Source organism: Trachypithecus francoisi, unplaced genomic scaffold (genome assembly GCF_009764315.1).
Source record: "Trachypithecus francoisi isolate TF-2019V2 unplaced genomic scaffold, Tfra_2.0 Lachesis_group4, whole genome shotgun sequence".
Lineage (NCBI taxonomy): Eukaryota > Metazoa > Chordata > Mammalia > Primates > Cercopithecidae > Trachypithecus > Trachypithecus francoisi.
The window spans coordinates 9,573,368-9,596,348 of NW_022681469.1; the positions used below are offsets into that span (position 1 = coordinate 9,573,368).

At 45.3% G+C, this 22,981-nt stretch overlaps 1 protein-coding gene across 4 annotated transcripts in view; it reads left to right on the forward strand.

The window, feature by feature from the left end:
* The window catches only part of ZNF777 (zinc finger protein 777), a 30,384-nt gene extending 8,227 nt beyond the window's left edge, over positions 1-22,157 (forward strand). For all 4 annotated transcript variants that reach the window (XM_033193288.1, XM_033193286.1, XM_033193289.1 and 1 more), the window contains exons 4-6: positions 2,205-2,318; positions 16,673-16,924; positions 20,592-22,157. In XM_033193288.1, the coding sequence (XP_033049179.1) occupies positions 2,205-2,318; positions 16,673-16,924; positions 20,592-21,748 (1,523 nt within the window). In that variant the 3' untranslated portion in view covers positions 21,749-22,157. The remainder of the gene's footprint in view (positions 1-2,204; positions 2,319-16,672; positions 16,925-20,591) is intronic.
* Positions 22,158-22,981: the final 824 nt, after the last annotated feature.

Consider the following 22,981-nt stretch of genomic DNA (forward strand, 5'->3'; position numbering starts at 1 on the left):
CCGTTTCAAAAAAAAAAAAAAACTGGAAAAATGTACTTTACTTTTATATATGTGTATCTGTTTCTCTGATATGGAGAACTTTTTGGATATATACAAAAATGTTATCTTAAACATTTAAATGTGTTGTCACATAGAAACTTTAATTCCAACTAGAACTGACAATTTTATACATACCTTTCCATAGGATACATTCCCTTCCTTTTAAAATTCTTTTAATTGTGTTTTTTAATTGTGAAAATTCAGCAATTTAAATGATTTATATAATTAAGAGCAGCCACCACCCATTCACCATTACCACTCCCCAGAGGTAACCACCATGAACATCTTGGCCTGTGATCTCATTTTTTTTTGCATGTGCAGATATAAGCATGATACATGCACTGATGCACATGCAGTTTGGGATTTGCACAGAGGGGCCCATTTGCTTATTTTACCTAATGTAGGGGCATAGAGAGTGTTACATGTCAGCATACGTAGGCCTCCTTGGAAACACAATGCAGTGTTCCATGTGAACCATTAGGGCTTTTGACCTTTCTGCTGTTGCTGAACAGTAGGTTGATTCTGTTTTTCTGTTACAAAGTGTTATGATAAACATCTCTGTGTATTTGTACACTTCTGTGTGTTTCAGTAGGACAGATACCGAGAAGTGGGCTTGCCAGGTAAACAGGATGCACATTTACAGTTTTATGGCTACTGCCTGGTGCCCTCCAGAAGGCTGAGCCAGTTGATATTTCTGCAAGGGTGTGTGAAAGTGCCACTTCATACCCCGGCCTGAGCTGATGTTCTTCTATTTTAAATATTAGTCTTTTTTATAGGTAAAAAATGCTACCTCATTTGTTTTATTTTTTATTTAATTATTATTTTTTGAGACAGAGTCTTGCTCTGTTGCCCAGGCTGGAGTGCAGTGGCGCAATCTCGGCTCACTGCAAGCCCCCGCCTCCTGGGTTCACGCCATTCTCCTGCCTCAGCCTCCCGAGTAGCTGGGACTACAGGTGCCTACCACCGTGCCTGGCTAATTTTTTTGTGTGTGTTTTTAGTAGACATGGGGTTTCACCATGTTAGTCAGGATGGTCTCGATCTCCTGACCTCGTGATCCGCCTGCCTCGGCCTCCCAAAGTGCTGGGATTACAGGCGTGAGCCATGTGCCCGGCCTACTTCATTTATTTAAATATGTATTCTTTGATGATTAGTGAACTTGTGCATCTTTTTATATATTTATTGGCCATTCATATTTCTTCTATGATTTACCTATTTATAACTTTGCAATTTTACTAGTTATAGAAGTTCTTTATGTGTAACTATGGATATTAACCCTTTGCCATATGACAAACATGAATATATATATGTATATTTCCTCTAAGTTTCTTCATCTTTTAACTTTATTTCCAAAGAACTGCGAACTCATTTTATGTAAGAAAATCTTTCGATATTTTATTTTATGGCTTTTAGATTTTTATCAGGATTAGTTTTTTGCTTTTTTTCTTTTTTTGAGACGGGGTTCACTCTTGTTGCCCAGGCTGGAGTGCAGTGGTGCAATCTCAGCTCACTGCAACCTCTTCCTCCCAGGTTCAAGTGATTCTCCTGCCTCAGCCTCCTGAGTAGCTGGGATTACAGGTGTCCACTACCACGCCTGGCTAATTTTTTGTATTTTTAGTAGAGACAGGGTTTCACCATGTTGGCCAGGCTGGTCCCAAACTCCTGACCTCAGGTGATCCACTTGCCTCAGCTTCCCAATGTGCTGGGATTACAGGTGTGAGCCACTGCACCTGGCCAGGATTAGTTTTTTACCTTACAAAATTTCAAATATCTTCTACCTTTGTAATGAAAACCTGGGCAGGTTTTGACCACCTCTGAGCAACATGATCTACACACACACACACACACACACACGGTGAGGAGGCTTGGTGGTTTTCCATTATGGTCTCCAGATCTCACACACACACACACACACACACACACACACACACGGTGAGGAGGCTTGGTGGTTTTCCATTATGGTCTCCAGATCTACACACACACACACACACACAGAGACACACACAGACACACACACCCCTCTTGGGAAAAGGTGGAGAGGCTTGGTGGTTTTCCATTATGGTCTTCAGTCGAGGCGTTGCTCCTAGAATCATGCGCCCACAGAAGATACAACAACATCCAGTCCAGCCTCATCCCAGAGCATTTTTTTTTCCCTTTCTTCTGCCCAGACTATGCAATTTCCAAACCAGACCTCATGTCACAGATGGAGCGCGGGGAGCGGCCCACCATGCAGGAGCAGGAAGACTCTGAGGAGGGTGAGACCCCGACAGATCCCAGTGCTGGTGAGTGGCTAAGGGTGATCCACAGCTCTGCATTCTAGATCTTTCAGTACTCAGGAAGTCCCAGCATGAGGCGGCACAACCCAAGGTAGGCCCTGCCAGAATATGTTAGGAGGAAGGAGGCCCACAGGTGCCAGGACCTCCTTTGGAGCGCCATGATCACCAGTAGCCTAACCTGTTGATTAATGGAAATGCCGTGAATTTTTTGACATGACCAAGTGTCACCTCACTCTCTGTAGGAAATAAAGTAAGAAACTCAAGGAAAGGCAGTCACTTGTCAAGCAGTCATTCGTGCTTAAAATTCCTGGAACTTGCGAGAAAAGGACTACATCCATGAGTCCTGCAGGTGGTTAGTGGAGGGATAAGGGGCAGGCATGGACTTTACTGGGAACATCCTACATGCACCGCTTCAGCAGGGCAGCATGTAGGTGGAGTCAGCAGATATGTGCCCGGTGAGACTGACCAGAGGCCGTGTGGCTCATGTGCACACTCTGGTGTGAGGCTGTCTGTATCTGAGTACAGTTTTTCTGCTTACTGGTGGTGGGATTTCAGTTGCTTGATCTTTTTAGAGTCTCATCTATAAAATAGAACTGGCACTAATATCTAACCGTGGGGCCTGGCACAGTGATTGGCACATAGCAGTGGCTCAGTAGACCAGCCGCTGTTGGTGTGCCTGGGGTCACCCCATTCACGGCGGCCGGGTCAGCGGCTCACACACTCATGCCGCAGGAGCTCTTATGCTGCGTGGTTGCTCTTTGAAGCCCCTGTTTGGGAACTGCCCTTGGACTTGCATCACTTACCTCGACGGTCGTCAGCGGAAGCTGATCCTTGTCCTTTGTGGGCAGGTGTGGCATGTGAACATAGCTGAGTGTTACTGGCAGTCATGTCTGCTAAAAGAGGATGATCCACCTGGAGAACTCTGTTTGGGGCCAACAGCCAGGTCTTGTTAGGAACTAATGTCATTGATTGGGGACCTATCAGCTGCCTCCAAGCAGATGTTCTAGGAACATGGAGTAATGTCAGCCCCATGTGCTGAGTGGGAAGGTGACTTCTGGGAGAGACAGAACCTTGTAAAAATACAAGTGCTGGCATGTCCCAGAGAAATCCAGCGGCGTCACTGTCTATGAATTTGCCTAAAATTTAACTTGAGGGGAGGGGCTAACCCTGAGTTCATTCTGGCAGACAGAAAAGAGGAATTTAAAAGGTGATGAGGATGAGGTGCTGGTGACAGTGTGGCACATGGCAGGGTGAACTTCTGGTTGAGGAGAATCCGTCAGTACTGTAAGGGTTTGAATGGCCACATCCAAAACCAAAGGCCAAGTAGGAATAGAGAGATTCTAGGTGGAAGAAATGAGAAAGAAGGGTTGGAAGGCAGAGAATGAGAAGTCAGGAGAGATGATTTGTAGTAAAAATCCTAAAATACAGTCTGCTGTCCCAGCAGGGACTTGCGGTTCAGGTGCTGCTCTCATAGAATTTTCTTGGAAGAGCTGGATGCAAGAGCATGGATCCCCTTTCTCTGTCTGCTTTTCACAGCCTCATCACAGATGGGCCTCTCACAGAATGGGGCCAGAATTGAAAAGCAAAATAACTCAAATCCATTCGGCCCTGGGCTGGGTTTGTTCTGGCACATGCACTTCCACAGGAGCTTCTGCTGGAATAAGCAGCCTCACAGAGGCCTCCTTGTGTGGCTGAAATGTGTCATTTGTTCCAGTCACCATCTCCAGCCCCTGGGAGTCTGCAGTGGGAGGACAGGGGAGGACATAGGCTGCTCCACAGTATGAGCTGCACACTCGCACCTCTGTGCTAAACCAAAGGCCCCGGCCTCGCCGTTGCAGGCTGGTTCTGCAAAACTGCAGGTATCAGAGCCCCTGCACTCCAGTGGTAACCTGTCCATCCAAGCACCTTCTCCCTTTGCAGAATGGCAGCAAATCCAGCCATGGGCCAGACCAAAAGTATGAGACCAAGGGAGAAAAGTCCAGAAAATTGAGACTTCTCATAATTCCAAATATACCAAACATGACAATTTTATGAATTGGCTAAGTAAATTCAGCAAATAAACTACCATTTAATGGTTGGGTTCCCAAGGGCAAAGAGATCCAAAGATGATTCAGATGTCAACCCTCCAAATACTCAGAACAGGGGCTCCCATTCATTCACAGCCCTGGAAGGATGGCCTTGGAGGCCGGAGAAGCCAGGCACCATCTTCACCTAGCAAATTAGCAAAGAGTAAGGCGAACCAGAAGGCATGGCTGAAATCTGTGTGCTCAGACATTGCCACTCAGAGGGTTCATCATTTCAGTCTCTCGAGAAAGCAATTTGATGCTTTCTAGTCTTAAAAATATATACATTTTTTTAACTATATATATGTGTGTGTGTGTGTATATATATATATATATTGTTTTGTTTTTGAGATGGAGCTTCACTTTGTTGCCCAGGCTGGAGTGCAGTGGCGTGATCTGTGCTCACTGCAACCTCCACCTCCTGGTTCAAGCAATTCTCTTGCCTCAGCCTCCTGAGTAGCTGGGATTACAGGTGTGCACCACCACGCCCAACTAATTTTTGTACTCTTTTTTAGTAGAGACGAGGTTTCACCATGTCGGTCAGGCTGGTCTTGAACTCCTAACCTCAAGTGATCCACCTGCCTCAGCCTCCCAAAGTGCTGGGATTACAGGCACGAACCACTGCGCCTGGCTATTATTAAGTATATTTTCAATATTTTAAATGTTCTTACATTTGACCTAATAATTTACTTCCTGAGAGTCTAGCATGAAAAAGAATCCAAAATATAGATTAAGATGTACAAATACAAATCACAGTATAATAGACTATTACACACTAAAATCACATTTATGAAGAGTTTTGAAACCATAAGTTTCACCCGTATGTTTATTTAGTTCATCAGATCTCTGTGGTAGCATATACTGTGTCAGGAACTACGTTAACCCTGAGGCCCTTGCCCTCAGACTTAACTCCTGTGGAGAGACTGACATTAACAACCAAAACACCCCCCATAGAGGAAAGCACGGGCACCAGCTGTGACGGACGCAGAGCATCCAGGCTGCGAGGCACACGACAGGAAAGGTGCCCTTGAGTTTGGGAAGTCAGAAAGGCCTCTTTGAGGACGTGAAATTTCTAGTGGAAACCTGAAGGCCAAGTAGGGTTCTGGTTGCTCCGTGGAGAACTAACTGAAGGAGGATGGTCTGGAAGCTAGGAGACCACTTGGAGGTTCCTTCTGTCTTCCAGGTAGGAAACCTTGGCATCACCCTGAGAGAGAAGTGGCTGTTGTCAAGATATACTTTGGCAGTAGACTAGGAAGGACTTAGGGATTGGTGGGTGTTGAATAGGAGGGATGGGGAGGTGCTAAGGATGGCTCCTAGGCCTCTGGCTTAAGTAAGAATAGAGGGAGGGTAATATAAGGTTCAGATTTGGAGAAACACTGAGAATTCCGTTTTGAACACATTAGGTTTGAGATCCCTGTGAGACATCAAAGAGCGGGTGTTGAGAAGGCAGATGAATAAAGGAGTCTGGAGTTCAGAGCAGAGGTCTGAGCTGGAGACATCTGGCCTTGGCATATTTGGACATTGGGTGTCGGCAGCATAGATACATTGGGTTGCTCAGTCTGTAGAGGGGGAAGAGAGGAGAACACAAGCCATGGCCTGCAGAACCCTGGGTTTTGGGGCAGATTCGGGAATTTGGAATATGTTGTTCACGATGGGACCCAGGTGTTAGTATTTTTTAGCTTCCAAGGTGATTTTCATACGCAGCCAGGGTTGAAAACCACTGTTGTAGGATTTGGAAAAAGGAGGAGCCAGAGGAATCAAAGGAAACAGAAAGAGTGGCCAGAAAGGTAGCAGGAAAATTAGGATAGTGCCCTGTTGGGTATTTCTAGAGAAGAACGTTTGCAGAAGGAGAGAGTATGCCCAACAGTGTTGTATTCTGCTGTGTGGTTTAGGAATAGGAAGACTAAAAAGTGTCCATTGGATTGCAAGCTAAAAATCATCAGTGACCTTAGGAAGACAAACGTTGGTAGCTTAGTGGAGGTGGCAGCCTGAGAGTCAGTGGGTGAGGAGCACGTGGGAGGCAGGGAAGTAGAGATAGCATGTGCTGACAGTCATTTCAACAAGTGTAGCTGTGGGGGAGTGGAAATATGGGACAGTTGGGGGGATTCTTGTTTGCCTAAGATGGGGATTGCTAAAGCCTGTTTGAAATGTTGATGGGAATGATCCAGTTGATAGGAGGATTAAGGACGTAGAAGTGGGAAAGGTAAATATAGTGGGGTCAGTGGTGTAAGCAAAAGTAGGTCTAAAAAAACTGGATGGAAACATACCAAAGCCGTATTTCTCTATGTTTTGTAACATGTTCTGATGTAAGCATGTATTACTTCTTATTCAGTAAAAATATGTTTTTTAAAACAGTACAGAATGAAAGATTGAGTTGAACAGGGCAGATTGAACATGTATTTATTCCTACCTCCCCAGATCCTTCTTTTTTTTTTTTTTTTGAGACGGAGTTTTGCTCTTGTTGCCCAGGCCGGAGTGCAATGGCGCGATCTGCAACCTCCACCTCCAGGGTTCAAGTGATTCTCCCGCCTCAGCCTCCCCAGTAGCTGGGATTTAAGGCATGCACCACCACGCCTGGCTAATTGTGTATTTTAGTAGAGATGGGGTTTATCCATGTTGCTCAGGCTGGTCTCCAACTCCCGACCTCAGGTAATCTGCCTACCTCGGCCTCCCAAAGTGCTGGGATTAGAGGCCACTGTGCCCGGCCTTCCAAATCCTTCTAAAACAAGACTGAAGGAACTTTTAAAAAGAAAGGAGATACAGCAATGAAGTTTTTCAGCCCTGAAGCAGATGGATAGATGTGGTAAGCTGAATCTGAAATTGGTACTAGGGAAAACTGAGAAGAAACCCAATTTGCACCCCCACACCTGCTTGGGGCTCAAGAGTTAATAGTACCAGAGACTCTAGGGATTCCTGGAAATAGGAATGAAGTGAGGCTAAACACAGACAGCTGGCTGAACATCTTCTAAATAGACCACTTAACACTCCCCTCAGCTCCCATTGCCTCCCTCAGTCCCTACTACAGGCATCTGCATCTCTCTAGCCCTGTTATGTGACAGGCTTATTCTCTGGAGAGGGTGCAAAGGAGGCTCTCTGGACATGGGCACCAGGCACAGTTGAGGGTGGGGCACCACATCGAAAATGGGAAGAAGGAGACTTGACGTGCAGATATTGATATCTCCAGCCTTCTTCCCTAACTCAACTCCCAAAATGTTGCCAACACCCAGAATTAAACCCATCGGGCAGGATATTGGAAGAGCCTTATCTGGAGACTTTTGGAACCAGGCCAAGAGGTTTCTGAGTAAAATGACTTGACCAAAGCTCCCTGTGGGCCAAACAGAGACCCACACATAGTTAGCAAGCCCCACCCAAATGCATTCAGCTCTTTGTTCTCTTGAGTGTCCTCTTTTAAGTCTCCGTGGACAACCAAGAACCAGAAGACATTTGGGAAAAGTCTGTGGTGTACAGAGACGAATAAGTAAAGACATCAGAAAAAATATATTTAGAGGAACAGAGACCATGCAGAGAGGAAAAAAATGTGTATATGAATACTTACATATAAAATCCTTAGATAAAATAAGTGAATGCATTCATGATACAAAAGTGTAATGCTTGTTTTTTAAAAAAAGAAGAGAAAGGAACTCTTGGAAATTAAAAATGTAATAGTGCAAGTTAGAGACTCAGGAGCAGTGTTGGAGGATAAGCACACATCCCAGAAAATAAAGCTAAAAGATAAGAAAATAGGGAAATAATAAAAATAAAGGATGGAAGGAAATAGGGAAAGAATAAGAAAACTGAAGGATGGAAATCCAACATCCAGATAATAGGAATATACAGAAAAAAAGAGTAGCAATAAAAGGTGGGAATTATCAACACAATGATTCAAGAAAAATTCCCACCAATTAAAGCCATAATTTTCTAGATTGAAAGAGCCAGCTGCCCAGAGCACTGGAAGAAAATAGACCTACACTTTCAGCATGGACTTTCAGAGCAACTGAGAACAAAGGAAATCCTACGAGCTTCCAGAGAAGAGAAACAGAGTCATGCGAAGAAACAGGAATTAGAATGGCCTCAGACATTTGTAACCACATTGGGATCTAGAAGACAGTAGAGCAATGCCTTTCAAATTCCAAAGGAAAGTATTTTCCAACTTATAATTCAATATCTAGTCAAACTGTTTTGATTAAATATGAGTGAAACTGAGATATTTTGAGATGTTCAAGTCTCCACGAATCCTTTATCAAACTGGGGGAGGTGCTTTGCCAAAATGAGGAAATAAACCAAGAAGGAGGTATTACAAATGCCAACTTGAGAGAGAGGTGGAGGCACTCCAGGGGCATGGCACAGGGGCATTCCGAGAGGCCAGCTGTGTACCTAGAGGCAACTGGTTGAGTGGGGCACCTCCACAGGTCCCAGAAATTTGTCTTCAAGTAGATGAAATGGATAAATACCCAATATATTTGAATGTTTGGAGAGGAGAGTTACACAGCAAGGTAAGGTTGGGGGAGTTTGGGGCTGAGTTCATGATAATTAGTCGTAAGCTGGGCAAAAGAAAAAAGTGTCAGATCTAGGGAAGGCAAGAAGGTTTACAGGCATTGGAAGCACTCACTGTATACTACAGAGTTTAGTTATAAATAACATTGATATAATCTAGCGAGGTAAACATCCAGTATTGATCCAACTAGAATTACAACAAAACTGTATTGGCAGGATCAGTTTGGAGACCTTCATCCCTTGGAAGTCAATGGATGAGGCTTAAAATTGAAAACTCAAGGAGTAGCAATATAAGTGTATTACTTAGAGTTATGGAGGTAAATGACCAAAGAATCAGCTGGAATCATTGAAGTGATTGCCCCGGAGAGCAGGAAATGGGGGAAGATGAGTGGAAAAGAACTTTTTAAAAAATAAGTTTTGGGCCGGGTGTGGTGGCTCACACCTCTAATCCCAGCAGTTTGGGAGGCCGAGGCAGGTGGATCACTTGAGGTCAGGAGTTCGAGACTAGCCTAGCCAACATGGTAAAACCCCATCTCTACTAAAAGGGAAAAAAATAAAAAAAAAATTGCTGGGCGTGGTGGCCCGTGCCTGTAATCCCAGCTACTCAGGAGGCTAAGGCAGGAGAATCACTTGAACCCAAGAGGTGGAAGTTGCAGCCCCATCTCAAAAAAAAAAAAAGTTTCAAAGAACTGTTCAACTATGTTCAACTAGCCTGTGTGCATGTATAACTTTAAAAAAATTTTTTTAATTAAAAAAACCTAACAGTATAGCCATGAGAAGATTGGAAAGTCAGTGTCAACCAATATTTATTTGCTTTGAGCTGGTAGAGGGAGTTAATGTGGCAATACTGGTTTTTAATTTCACAAAAGAAAAGTACAGAGAGAGTGAAAGTCCCCCATAATATTCTCTCAAGAGTCAGCAGTTTATTCATTCCATGTGCATGTGATTACATACACATAGCCTTAATTATGTAGGTAATACATATACACATTATCATTGTAAAAAAGTCAGACAATATAGAAGTATTGGCAAGTTTCTTTTTTCAATAGTATATCATTGACATTTTTACATCAGAATATATAAATTTGTCATACTCTTTTTCATAGCCGACAGTAGTATTCTGTGTATTGATTTCATAATTTGTTTAAATACTGTCCCATTAATGTGCATTTAAGTTGTTCACAAGTTTCAGTGCTTCAGTAAAGATTATTATAAATAGATCTTCGTGCACTTGTCAGGAACTTATTTAGAAATGGATTTTCTGGGTCAAAGGATACACCCACTTAAAAATTTAATAGATCCTGGCAAATCCCTTCAAATCACTTGTGCCAGTTTACATGCCTTCATCCGTCTAAGCATGAGAATGTTTGTTTCTATACACTCTTACCAGTAACAGGTATTATTTATCTTTTTCTCATTTGCCAAAGTAGCAAGTAGAACTAAAGCACAATATGTGGATGAAACATGCTTTCTATAAGGGTGATGTTGAGCATATTTTCATACCTTTATTGATTACTAGTATCTCTTACTACTCTGTGAATAATCTTTTTTGTTACTCTTTTGTATTATTCATCTTTTTATTGATTTGTAAAAAGCTTTTTAAATATTAAGGATATTAGCCCTTGCCTAACAATATGTATGTGAATACTTTTCCCAGTTTGTGGTTTACTTTTTTTTTTTTGAGACAGAGTCTCACTCTGTTGCCCAGGCTGGAATGCAGTGGCGCTATCTCAGCTCACTGCAACCTCCACCTTCCGGGTTCAGGCTATTCTCCTGCCCCAGCCTCCCGAGTATCTGGGGTTACAGGTGCCCACCACCATACACGGCTAATTTTTTTGTATTTCTAGTAGAGACGGAGTTTCACCATTTTGGCCAGGCTGGTTTCAAACTCCTGACCTCCAGTGATCTGCCTACCTTGGCCTCCCAAAGTGCTAGGATTACAGGCGTGAGCCACCACGCCTGGCCTGTGGTTTACTTTTATATTTTATGTGTGTATGTGTGTGTGTAATAGCAGTTTTTAACTTTTATGTATTCAAATTTATCAGTCTTTTTTTTTTTTTTTGAAACAGAGTCTTACTCTGGAGTGCGGTGGCACAATCTCGGCTCACTGCAACCTCTGCCTCCTGGGTTCAAGCGATTCTCCTGCCTCAGCCTCCCGAGTAGCTGGGATCACCGGCCCCTGCCACCTCGCCCAGCTCATTTTTGTATTTTTTAGTAGAGACGAGGTTTCACCATGTTGGCCAGGCTGGTCTCGAACTCCTGACGTCAGGTGATCCACCCGCCTCAGCCTCCCAATCTGGGTTTTATAGCAAATGTAGAAATGTTTACTCAAGCTATTTTATTTAGTAAACACTGTGATCACAGATCTTAGGTCTGTGAGCATCTCAGAAAAAGCTATAAAAATTTTTGAAACACAAATTTTTTTTTGCCCTAGAAAACAAAAAGAAAATTGCTAAGCAATTAAATGCTTAATTTAACTAAATGTCTAAAAATATAGTATTATATCAGTTTCAATAACTAATAAATTCAGTCTTCGCAAATGTTTAATACATTTGAAAACAATTTATGGGATTTTCCCCACCTCACAGGAGTTCTTATGAACACGAATTATTAAAAACCAATCACAGATTAAATAAGTTTCTTATAGCCAAATGATGGCAACAGCAAGCTACAAGAATCCTTTCAAAACAATTTATAGCAAAATTATAGTTGATAGGAGTTGGGCATGTTAAATATGCTTGGCACGAATTACCAAACGTCCTCCAGAAGGAATATCTGAAGTCCCATAGGGTTACAAGTAGCCTGTTCCTCGGCTTAAAGTTGTAAAACTTAGATGTGAATTTCTTATTTATACATCAATATTTTTGTTCATCAGGAGTTCGGTGTGAAATAGCTTTTTTCCCTTTCTAGTCAGGAAGCCAGTTGTCTCCATTCCTTTTAAACTTTTCCCCACTGGATTGAAATGTTACCTTTTCATAAACTATATTCCCACAATGTATGTGTCTTTGATTAATTTTTTAAATGAGAGAACAAATTCCTGCTTATAAATAAATGCAGCTTGGTTGTCAATACTCTTTGAAAAGTTGTTTGGGGTGGGGAGATGTTTTTGGTGGGAAACACTGGCGTTCCCTGCTATCTAGCAAGTGGAGGGGAGGGTCAAAGTGTGTACATACTGCCTGTTTTGAGGGAGAAAAAGTATGTGCCACAAAGAGGAGCAGGCGAATGCCTGGAGCTCAGGGAGGAGCACAGCTGTGTCCAGCTGAGAGCATTGAAGAGGCTTGATGGAATGGTGGACACTCAAGTTGGGTCTTGAAGTAGGGCCAGGTGTTGAAGGCACTAGTCTTCAAGCTGGGGTACCCATGCTCTTGAGGGGATAAGGGTACTCCCCAGGAGAGACATAATACAGATGTCTTTGAGGGCACAATTTCCAGTCCTTAGTCCATCTCTTCTTGTCCAGCTGATCAGCCAAAAGCACACAATGCATGTGGTCCCTGAAATGTGGCTTCTCATCTACTCTCCCATTATTTAAAAAAAAAAAACAGGCTGCCAGGCATGGTGGCTCATACCTGTAATCCTAGCACTGTGGGAGGCCGAGGTGGGAGGATCACTTGAGTCCAGGTGTTTGAGACCAACCTGGGCAACTTAGGGAGACCTCATCTCTACAGAAACTTTAAAAATTAGCTGGGTATGGTAGCACATGCCTGTAGTCCCAGCTACTCTAGAGGCTGAGGTGGCAGGTGGTTTAAGCCAGGAGGTTGAGGCTGCGGTGAGCCATGATCTCACCACTGCACTCCAGCCTAGGCAACAGAGCAAGGCCTCATGTCTTAAAAAACAAAACAAAACAGGCACTTCCTGCCCATCTCCATCTTACTATAAAGCATTTCTCAGAGGCATAAAGCCCCCAGGTCATCAAACAGAGAGAATATTCAGAATTTTGGGATACATGTCCTACAGCGCGTCACTCTGGGTCCTGGATGGCAAATTCTCTTGCAGCTTAGGTTGTTTGCAATATTTTTACCTTTAACAAAATTGAAAGAAGAACTAATCATGTTGTGAACTGATAGGTCATTAGAAACAGTTGTTTTGTTTTGTTTTGTTTGAAACGGAGTCTCGCTCTGTTGCCCAGGCTGGAGTGCAATGGCGCCATCTCGGCTCACTGCAAGCTCCGCCTCCTGGATTCATGCCATTCTCCTGCCTCAGCCTCCTGAGTAGCTGGGACTACAGGTGCCCGCCACCACGCCCGGCCAGTTTTTTTGTATTTTTGGGAGAGATGGGGTTTCACAGTGTTCACCAGGATGGTCTCGATCTCCTGACCTCATGATCCGCCCGCCTTGGCCTCCCAAAGTGCTGGGATTACAGGCGTGAGCCACCGCGCCCGACCCTAGAAACAGTTTTTTTGATGATAATGTTGACCATGTGATCTTTGTGGCATATAATCCAGAAGTTCAGAATTGAGTGACAGTTCCATAACAAAGCTGCTTCCAGCCCATCTACATATTTGTGTAAATGAGGTTTCCCAATGTAAATGAGGTTTCATTTATAAAAATGAAACAAATTGATTCTGAACTGTACATTCTACAATAAGAATATTGATTTCCAGATAAGTAAACTAATTGGAAAAAAATTCTATTCATCCTTATAAGATACATTTCCCAAAGTTTCTTTATTTTCTATCTTGGATAATTATTTATCATTCTATAGTGATAATCACTAAGGATAACTTAAGCCAGGAAAAAAATGAACACTTAGAGACCTGTGGTTATTAGAAATGAAAGCAAAATTAAACCTTCAATTTACATACACATCTTTGTGGTAGAGTGGTAGATGAAGTGATCAGTAAAAGGCGTCTAAGCATACAAATATGTTCTATTAGGATAAAATTCTGTGGGCAAATAAGCTCAAGGTGAAAAGGAATGATATAAAAATTCCAGCTATCAAAGAAGAATTTGTTCATGTGTTTTTAAGTGAATAATGGTGGGTTTAGAATTGCTGGGGTTCTTCGATTCCATTGGTGACATTAAAGGGGGATGGAAGAGTTTATTTCAAAGTATCAATATTTACAATACTCCAGAAATTACATCTTTTGCAGTTACCGATGCATTTTATATATTTATTCAAAAAGATGCAAAGGAGTACATAGTTTTAAAAATTATTTTAAGGTGTAAGCAAGCAAAATATTTTAAGTAGTTTGTGAAGTCAGGGAAGAAGTTTTCCTGATGCTAGAGTCATGGTCATGTTTGTGGACGGATCATAACGATGTAGCGCAGAGACAGGGATTGAAGACAGAGGAGAAAAGGCACACAACTAATGGAGCAAAACTCCAGGGAGAAAGAAATAGGCAGGGCTAAGGAAACAAGCAGAGGATTTCAGTGATAGGAGGAGGGAAGAGAGCCATTACTTTCCCTGAGATTGGAGAGAAAAGGGAGGTAAAGATGGTGACTCTGAGCCAGTGCAGGAAGTAGGGGATGGAGGTATGGATGAGTTTTTCTTTTCCTTTTCATAGAGAATAGGACACAGACATCTTTGGAGACAGTGGGAGAGTCCCACAGTTCTGAGGGAATCAGGGGGTAAATGAGAACATTAGAGCTGCTTTATATTCCATCCACTTCCAAACCAGTTGAGTTGGTGAATCAGAGAGGCATTAAAGGAGTGCCACTCCTCCGAAGGAATCCAGCTTAGGTCATCTAGCACCCATTTTCAGCCTGATGAGTTTGTCTGATTTCTTAGTAAGGGAATGAATGGATTTGGCAGAGGAGCAGGAGGAGCCTCAGGAGGGCAGGACTGAGGCTGCTTGGTTCATTTATCTCCTGGTTTCTTTTCTCTTTTTCTCACAGCACTTGTCACCTTCTAACATCCAATATAATTTATTTATTGTGTCTACCACCTTATGTAAGGTCCATGTTTTTTTCACTGATATATCAAAAGCCGTTAGACCACATGACATGTAGTTGGTGCTCAGTAGATATCTGCTAGTAAACATTCAATGAATAAATGAATATGTTTGTACATGACATATTCTATTGTTACTCCAGTAAACTTAACCATAGCAAAAGTCTGGGAAAAAAAGCCAATGTTCTTCTATTAGGGAAAGAATGAATAAGCTACGGTATTATCCTGACCATGGAATATATACAACATTTTTAACAATGTATTAGCACTGTAGAAATTGGTTTGAAGCCAGGTGTGGTGGCTCATGCCTATAATTCCAGCACTTTGGGAGGCTGAGGTGGGCAGATCACTTGAGGCCACGAGTTTGAGACCAGCCTGGCTAACATAGTAAAACCCCATCACTACTAAAAATACAAAAAATTAGCTGGGTGTGGTGGTGCATGCCTGCAATCCCAGCTACCTGGGAGGCTGAGGCACAAGAATCACTTGAACCTGGGAAGTAGAAGTTACAGTGAGCTGAGATCATGCCACTGCACTTTAGCCTGGGCAACAGAGGGAGACTATCTCAAAAAAAAAAAAAAAAAAAAGTCAGGTGAGGAGACTTATGCCTGTAATCCCAGCACTTTGGGAGGCCGAGGCAGGTGGATCATGAGGTCAGGAGTTCTAGACCAGCCTGACCAACATGGTGAAACCCCGTCTCTACTAAAATATGCAAAAAATTAGCCGGGCGTGGTGGCAGGTGCCTGTGATCCCAGCTACTCGGGAGGCTGAGGCAGGAGAATCACTTGAAGCAGGGAGGCGCAGCTTGCAGTGAGTCGAAACTATGCCATTGTACTCCAGCCTGGGTGACAGAGTGAGATTCCATCTAAAAAAAAAAAAAAGAAAGAAAGAAATTGAAGGGATTTCTACAAGATATTTGAGTAGAGGAACACAGGGGAGGCCAATAGTGACAGAAAAATAAATAAATAAATAAATGTGTATGTGGCTTATTCATAAGCACAGAGAAAAGTCCTGGTAAATTATAGGAGTTACCTGGGAAGTCATAACGGTGAAATGGGAAGTGAGGGAAGGGGAAGGCAAATTAGACAGAAAAAAATACTGCACTAAAACCCTAAAATGTGTTATAATCCCATTTATGTAAAATGACACCTATGTATATAATGGTACATTTGAAATTAGTCTACAGACCTATAGGCAAGTTTAAAAACATAAATTTCAGGGCAGTGTGTAATAGGATGCTATTTAACTAAAAACAAACTCAAATGCCCCTGGTGTACATGCATACGTGCTTGGGAATGTGAGTCTGTTTTTTGGACACCTCAGGGTATGGGGCCGAGGGGTGGGAGTGGTCAGGAGATGGCCTTTTCTTCATCAACCTGATTGTGAGTGAGCAGATGAGAGAGAAACTGTGTTAACTGTACCAGTTGGCTGGTCTGACTGAGAAAAGGAATGAGCATCTCTTTAAAATAAACCCTGGCTGGGCACAGTGGCTTATTCATGCCTGTCATCCCAGCACTTTGGGAGGATCACTTAAGCCCAGGAGTTCAAGGCTGCAGTGAGCTATGATCGTGCCACTGCACTCGAGCCTGGGTGATAAGAGTGAGACCTTTGTCTATTGAAAAAGTAAGACTAATAATAAAATAAACCCTGACAATGCTGAATTTTTTTTAATTATGGTGCTCATGGAAAACAAACTTTGCATCTATTTTAACTTGACTACAGTTTGTATTGGTATTCAAAGCTACAAGGTGTCCAGAAAATTCTGTGTCTACTCATTTCCAACTCAATATTACATTTCTTCAGGGTCTCTAAGATAAGACTTATTGAGATGTAAATTGTAGGGCTGCAGAAACCTGGGCAGTTGGCATGAACGTTCTGGGTTCTTTTCTTCTCACCCCTGCCCACCTCTCTCAGCACATGACGGGATCGTGATTAAGATCGAGGTACAGACCAACGACGAGGGCTCAGAAAGTTTGGAGACACCTGAGCCCCTGATGGGACAGGTGGAAGAGCATGGCTTTCAGGACTCAGAGCTGGGTGACCCCTGTGGGGAACAGCCAGACCTGGACATGCAGGAGCCAGAGAACACGCTGGAGGAGTCCACGGAAGGCTCCAGCGAGTTCAGCGAACTGAAGCAGATGCTGGTGCAGCAGAGGAACTGCACGGGTGAGTGCTGGGCGGGGAGGGCCAGGGAAGTGTTGCCATGAGGCCTTCCAGAGGGCCACTGCCCCCTGGGACAGCTGTGGTTCCTTCAGAGAGGTAGCTGGACACTGACGGGGCAACAGGTGGGAAAGAATTACCAAGCATGGTCTTGGGTATAGGCTTCGTGACGCAGGACTCGCAAGAACCCATCTCCAACCCAGGAAAGAAGTGGTTACCTCTAAAGACTGGTTCAGGCAAGAATGAAAGGGATCTCAGAGCTCACCTATCCCACCCCTCATTTTACAGGCAGGGGTTAAATAGATTGGGCAAGGCCACACAGAGAGTGGCAAAGCCAGAACTCTCCCAACGTGTCCTTGATCATCTCATATCACCCTAGAAGCCTCAACTACCTTGAAGATTTCAGCCCTGGAGAGAGCATGGTTTTCCAATAACGATAGCACTGCCATTCTGTGGTCGAACCTAATCTTCATTTTTGTTTAATTATAAAACTTTATCACCATGCTGCTCACTCTTGCTCCTTCTGAGTTCAAGAACAGTAAGGCACTGGGGCTCATGGTGGCCTGATCCCAGGACATCTTTTGTGATGGATTTTCTGATGCTGAGCCATCCTGGCAGGCCCGGGAAAAGTCATACTTGATTATCATCATGTATTTTTTGAATTCACTATTGGACTTAGGTAATAAATATTTTACTCAAGTTAGACAACTGTATTCATAAATGAAATGAATGTTTTCTTCAATTATTCTCATCTTATTTTGGAAACAGTATTATACTGGATGTATCAGATGAACTGGGCAGCTTTTGCTCTTGTTCTGTATTCTGAAAAAAAAATAGGAATTGAGTGTGTTCCTTGAAAAATTGGTAGAACCCACTTGGACTTTTGTTTTTTTCTGGATGTTTTGTTTATGTGTAAGTCATTCACCATTACAATATGTTTGTATATAACACTTTTATATTTAGAAATATATCCACATCCATTTCTGGTTTTAAAAGTATTATATTGATGTAAACTGCTTAAAAATTATCTGTAGATAATTCCTCCATAATTTGCCTTTTTGCAGTTAATAAAATACCCTATGGTATTTTATTAATGACCATTCCTCTTGGTCAAAAGATATGAATCTAGGCCCAGAGCAGTGACTCACACCTGTAATCCCAGCACTTTGGGAAGCAAAGGCAGGAGGATTACTTGAGCCCAGGAGTTCATGGCCAGCTCAGGCAACATAGGGAGACCCCATCTCTACAAAAAATTTAAAACTTAGCCGGGAATGGTGGTGCGTGCCTGCAGTCCCAGCTCCTTGAGAGGCTGAGGTGGGAGGACTGGTTGAAGCTGAGAGGCTGAGGCTGCAGTGAGCCATGATTGTATCGCTGCACTCCAGCCTGGGTGACAGAGCAAGACACTGTCTCAAAAATATGTACATATATGGATCTACCACCTTATTGTTAAGTGACTCCATGGTATTTCAGAAGTGTTTTTCACATCCCATGTTGTCTTTCATAAAAGGATAGTGAAAAGACATAAGGTAGATTCTGAGTATATGCTAAATTGGGACCATCGTTGTATACGTGAAGTTGCCTTTTGAGCAGTCCCCATTAATTGTAGTAGAACTTTAAAAAACTACTAAACAGTAGTTTGTGGAATTGTGAGTCTTGAGTTTTGGGGCCAAATGTTTGGTGTTTATCATTCCATTAAGAAAAAGCACCTTTGGCCAGGCGCGGTGGCTCCTGCCTGTAATCCCAGCACTTTGGGAGGCTGTAACGTGTGGATCATTTGAGGTCAGGAATTCGAGACTGGCCTGTCCAATATAGTGAAACCCCATCTCTACTAAAAATACAAAACTTAGCTGGGCATGGTAGGAGGCGCCTGTAGTCCCAGCTACTCGGGAGGCTGAGGCACGAGAATGACCTGAACCCAGGAGGCAGAGGTTGCAGTGAGCCAAGATCGTGCCACTGCACTCCAGCCTGAGCGGCAGAGCCAGACTCAAAAATAAATTAAAAAAAAAAAAAAAAAGATAAAAAGAAATAAGCACCTTTGATCCTCAAGGAGAGTTTAGCCCTTCTCAGGATCTATTTTCCCCTTTGCCTTTCAGACATACTCAGTATTTTCGGGATAAACACCAGGGCAGCTAGTTACCATACTCTGCAGCTGCCTGCTCTTGATCTTTTAGGCATCGTGCTCCAAGGATGTTCTGGGTCACTTCTTGCTGAGAATCCTAATACTACTGAGGCAGCCTTGACTCAGCACACCTGTGTCCTAATTTTACCACTGTAGTTCACTGGCTGTAGAGGAGGCCAAGGAAGTGCTAAGGACTGCGAGTCACTAGCAACTTTACAAGACGTTGGCTGGGTCACGAACATTGCTAGCTTCAGTCCCTGTTACTTGAGGAGGTAGACCAGATGGGTCCCAACCTGCAAGCTCTGGAAAGGCCTAGGACTTCATTTTCTATTTGGAAACATCACTTGGTATCTCTGAGCTTGGATGACCCATCTGTAAAATGGGGAGAATTCTTGCTTGACTTGCCCTATAATAAGATATTGTGCTCATGAAAAGAAGACAGGTATGAGTGCTCTGAAAAGGTCTTGTTGGTTTGTTTTTAATTATTCTGCACACACAGACTTTTTGTGTCTTCTGTCACAGATGGGTCCAGAGAAGTGAGTGACTTTCTCATGTCACACAAAGCTGGTGACTAAAAATAGAACTCACCAGTTAGTGCCAAATAAGTACAAGCCACTTGAGAAAACTCAAACAGGAGTCGGGAGCCACTTCTTTTCTCTGAAACTTACATTATCATAAAGGACCAGGCTAGAGAGTCGAGGGGGCATCCCTGGGTGGGGCGTACACTGCCTGCAGCTGATCCAGATTCAAGGGTGGTGGAGTCTGACTGTGCCGGTGCATCTTCCACCCATGAGAGGCTGCAGAAGGCTGGGTTCCTGATTCCTAGGGTGGGCACCAGTGAGTACTATGGGCTCCAAGGAGGGGTGGAGTGCTGTAGGTTTTGATCATCAAGGCAGACGTGGAGAGGAGAGGGAAATTTCTGGAGGAAGGTGAGGAAAGGCACCAAGGGGAGAAATCTCCCAGTGGATTAGGAAAGAAGTGGGCTGGTCTGAGCAGAGTTCAGGCAGAGATGTCCTCAGAGGGGCAAAGACTGAGAACCTTAGAGGAGTGGAGACCCTTTGGTACAGCTGGTAGAAACCCAACCTTTAAGTAGCCTAATGGAAAAAGGAGTGTGTATCACTCATATAATTAGAGAATCGTGAGTATTCCAGCATCAGCATGGCTGGATCCAGGTGTTCCCACATCGGCTCTATGTACTGGTTTCCTTCTTTCCTGCTGGGTCCGGCTCTACCAGCAGTTTCGTATCATAACCAACAGGAAGCGATTTCCCGTACGGTCCTCCGTATAAAATCCAAGGAGAACTCTTTTTAGCCTCTTTTAAGTCTGGACTCATTCCTGAACCAAACAGCAAGGCCAGCCTGGGTTACGCATCCACCTCGTTGGGGGAGGGGAGCGGACCAGGGGCCGCAGAGAGAGGAGAATTTTCCCAAAAGAAGGAATTTGGGCCAATAATGCAATGTTTCGGTGAGGGTAAAGCAATGCTGTACCTCCATCCAGGTAGGCTAGGGGCGCCAGGCAACAGCTAATGACTTTCTCTCTCTGTCCCTGGAGCAGAAGGGATCGTGATCAAGACAGAGGAACAAGATGAGGAGGAGGAAGAGGAGGAGGAGGATGAGCTGCCGCAGCACTTACAATCCCTTGGGCAGCTGTCCGGGAGATACGAGGCCAGTATGTACCAGACCCCGCTGCCCGGGGAGATGTCCCCCGAGGGCGAGGAGAGCCCCCCGCCTCTGCAGCTAGGAAACCCCGCAGTGAAAAGGCTGGCGCCCTCCATGCACGGTGAGCGGCACCTGAGCGAGAACCGCGGGGCCTCAAGCCAGCAGCAGCGGAACCGGCGCGGCGAGCGGCCCTTCACCTGCATGGAGTGCGGTAAGAGCTTCCGCCTGAAGATCAACCTCATCATCCACCAGCGCAACCACATCAAGGAGGGGCCCTACGAGTGCGCCGAGTGCGAGATCAGCTTCCGGCACAAGCAACAGCTCACGCTGCACCAGCGCATCCACCGCGTGCGCGGAGGCTGCGTCTCGCCCGAACGCGGGCCCACGTTCAACCCCAAGCACGCGCTCAAGCCACGCCCCAAGTCACCCAGCTCGGGCAGCGGCGGTAGTGGCCCCAAGCCCTACAAGTGCCCCGAGTGCGACAGCAGCTTCAGCCACAAGTCCAGCCTGACCAAACACCAGATCACGCACACGGGCGAGCGGCCCTACACGTGCCCCGAGTGCAAGAAGAGCTTCCGCCTACACATCAGCCTGGTGATCCACCAGCGCGTGCACGCGGGCAAGCATGAGGTCTCCTTCATCTGCAGCCTGTGCGGCAAGAGCTTCAGCCGCCCTTCTCACCTGCTGCGCCACCAGCGGACTCACACGGGCGAGCGGCCCTTCAAGTGCCCCGAGTGCGAGAAGAGCTTCAGCGAGAAGTCCAAGCTCACCAACCACTGCCGTGTGCACTCGCGCGAGCGGCCACATGCCTGCCCCGAATGCGGCAAGAGCTTCATCCGCAAGCACCACCTCCTGGAGCACCGGCGCATCCACACAGGTGAGCGGCCTTACCACTGCGCCGAGTGCGGCAAGCGCTTCACGCAGAAGCACCATCTGCTGGAGCACCAGCGAGCGCACACGGGCGAGCGGCCCTACCCCTGCACGCACTGCGCCAAGTGCTTCCGCTACAAGCAGTCGCTCAAGTACCACCTGCGGACCCACACGGGCGAGTGAGCGCGCGCCCCGCCACCGCTGCCCAGCCAGGTGCGCGGGCGGAGCCCCCCTCGGACACCGCCAGGCCCGAGCCCAGCGGGCGGGGGCGGGGCGCCCCCCAGCCCCTTTGCCGTGAGCTCCCCTCTCCTTTCGTCCCTCCTCCCAAGGACATGGGGGCAGTGAGACCAGGTCCCTTGCTGCCGCGTTTCCCCGGGGCCCCAGGGGGGAGGGCGCGGACCTGGGGAACCCTTTCGGGCTGTTAATTTCCTTGACAATAAAATGGATGAAAGCAATCAGCACGGGGGGCGTGATTTGGCCGCCGGCCACTCAGAGGGGCGGGGTAGGGCCCATCTAGTTGGGGATAGGACTTTATAATTACCTTTTGGATACTGTGGTTCTATTTGATAATAATAGAGTAATTTTTAAAAGACGAGCGTTTCCTGTTTGCCGTTTTTGTTTGGTTTGAAGGGGAGGGTTTGAGAAGGCCCGAGGGACATATGGTAGTGTCAGTTGACAGGTTCTGTTGGGACCCTTTTTTGTGTGCCTTCTCGATTTGGGTGGTGAAGGAGACGCTGATCCCGCCGGTTCTGAAATGGAGAAGGAGAGGCAGGACTGACGTCTAAGGGACCGCGGGAATCCCTAGACCATCGCTTCTGCCCTGGAGTCCGCGAGGATGCTGGGAGCTCAGGACGGAATAGGTCCCAGTTGACTAGCATGATCAACGAGAGTGACGGTCAGGTTTGGAATGAGCTGGAAAGAAGGTCCTGTAGCAAAAGCTGGGCGCTTCCCTCAGTGCCCAGGCGTTCCTGCCCAGCTTGAAATGCAGCTGGCTGAGGAGGTGGCGGGAGGGAAGCCTAGGGAAGAGGTGCAGAGGCCCCTGGTGCCAATCTTTGCGGAAGCCACAAAAGGCACCAGTCAGAACATTTTTTTTTTTTTTTTTTTTTTTGAGACGGAGTTTCGCTGTGTCGCCCAGGCTGGAGTGCAGTGGCGCGATCTCGGCTCACTGCAAGCTCCGCCTCCTGGGTTCCCGCCATTCTCCCGCCTCAGCCTCCGAGTAGCTGGGACTACAGGCGCCCGCCACCTCGCCCGGCTAGTTTTTTGTATTTTTAGTAGAGACGGGGTTTCACCGTGTTAGCCAGGAGGGTCTCGATCTCCTGACCTCGTGATCCACCCGCCTCGGCCTCCCAAAGTGCTGGGATTACAGGCTTGAGCCACCGCGCCCGGCCCAGTCAGAACATTTTTTATTTGAACGTT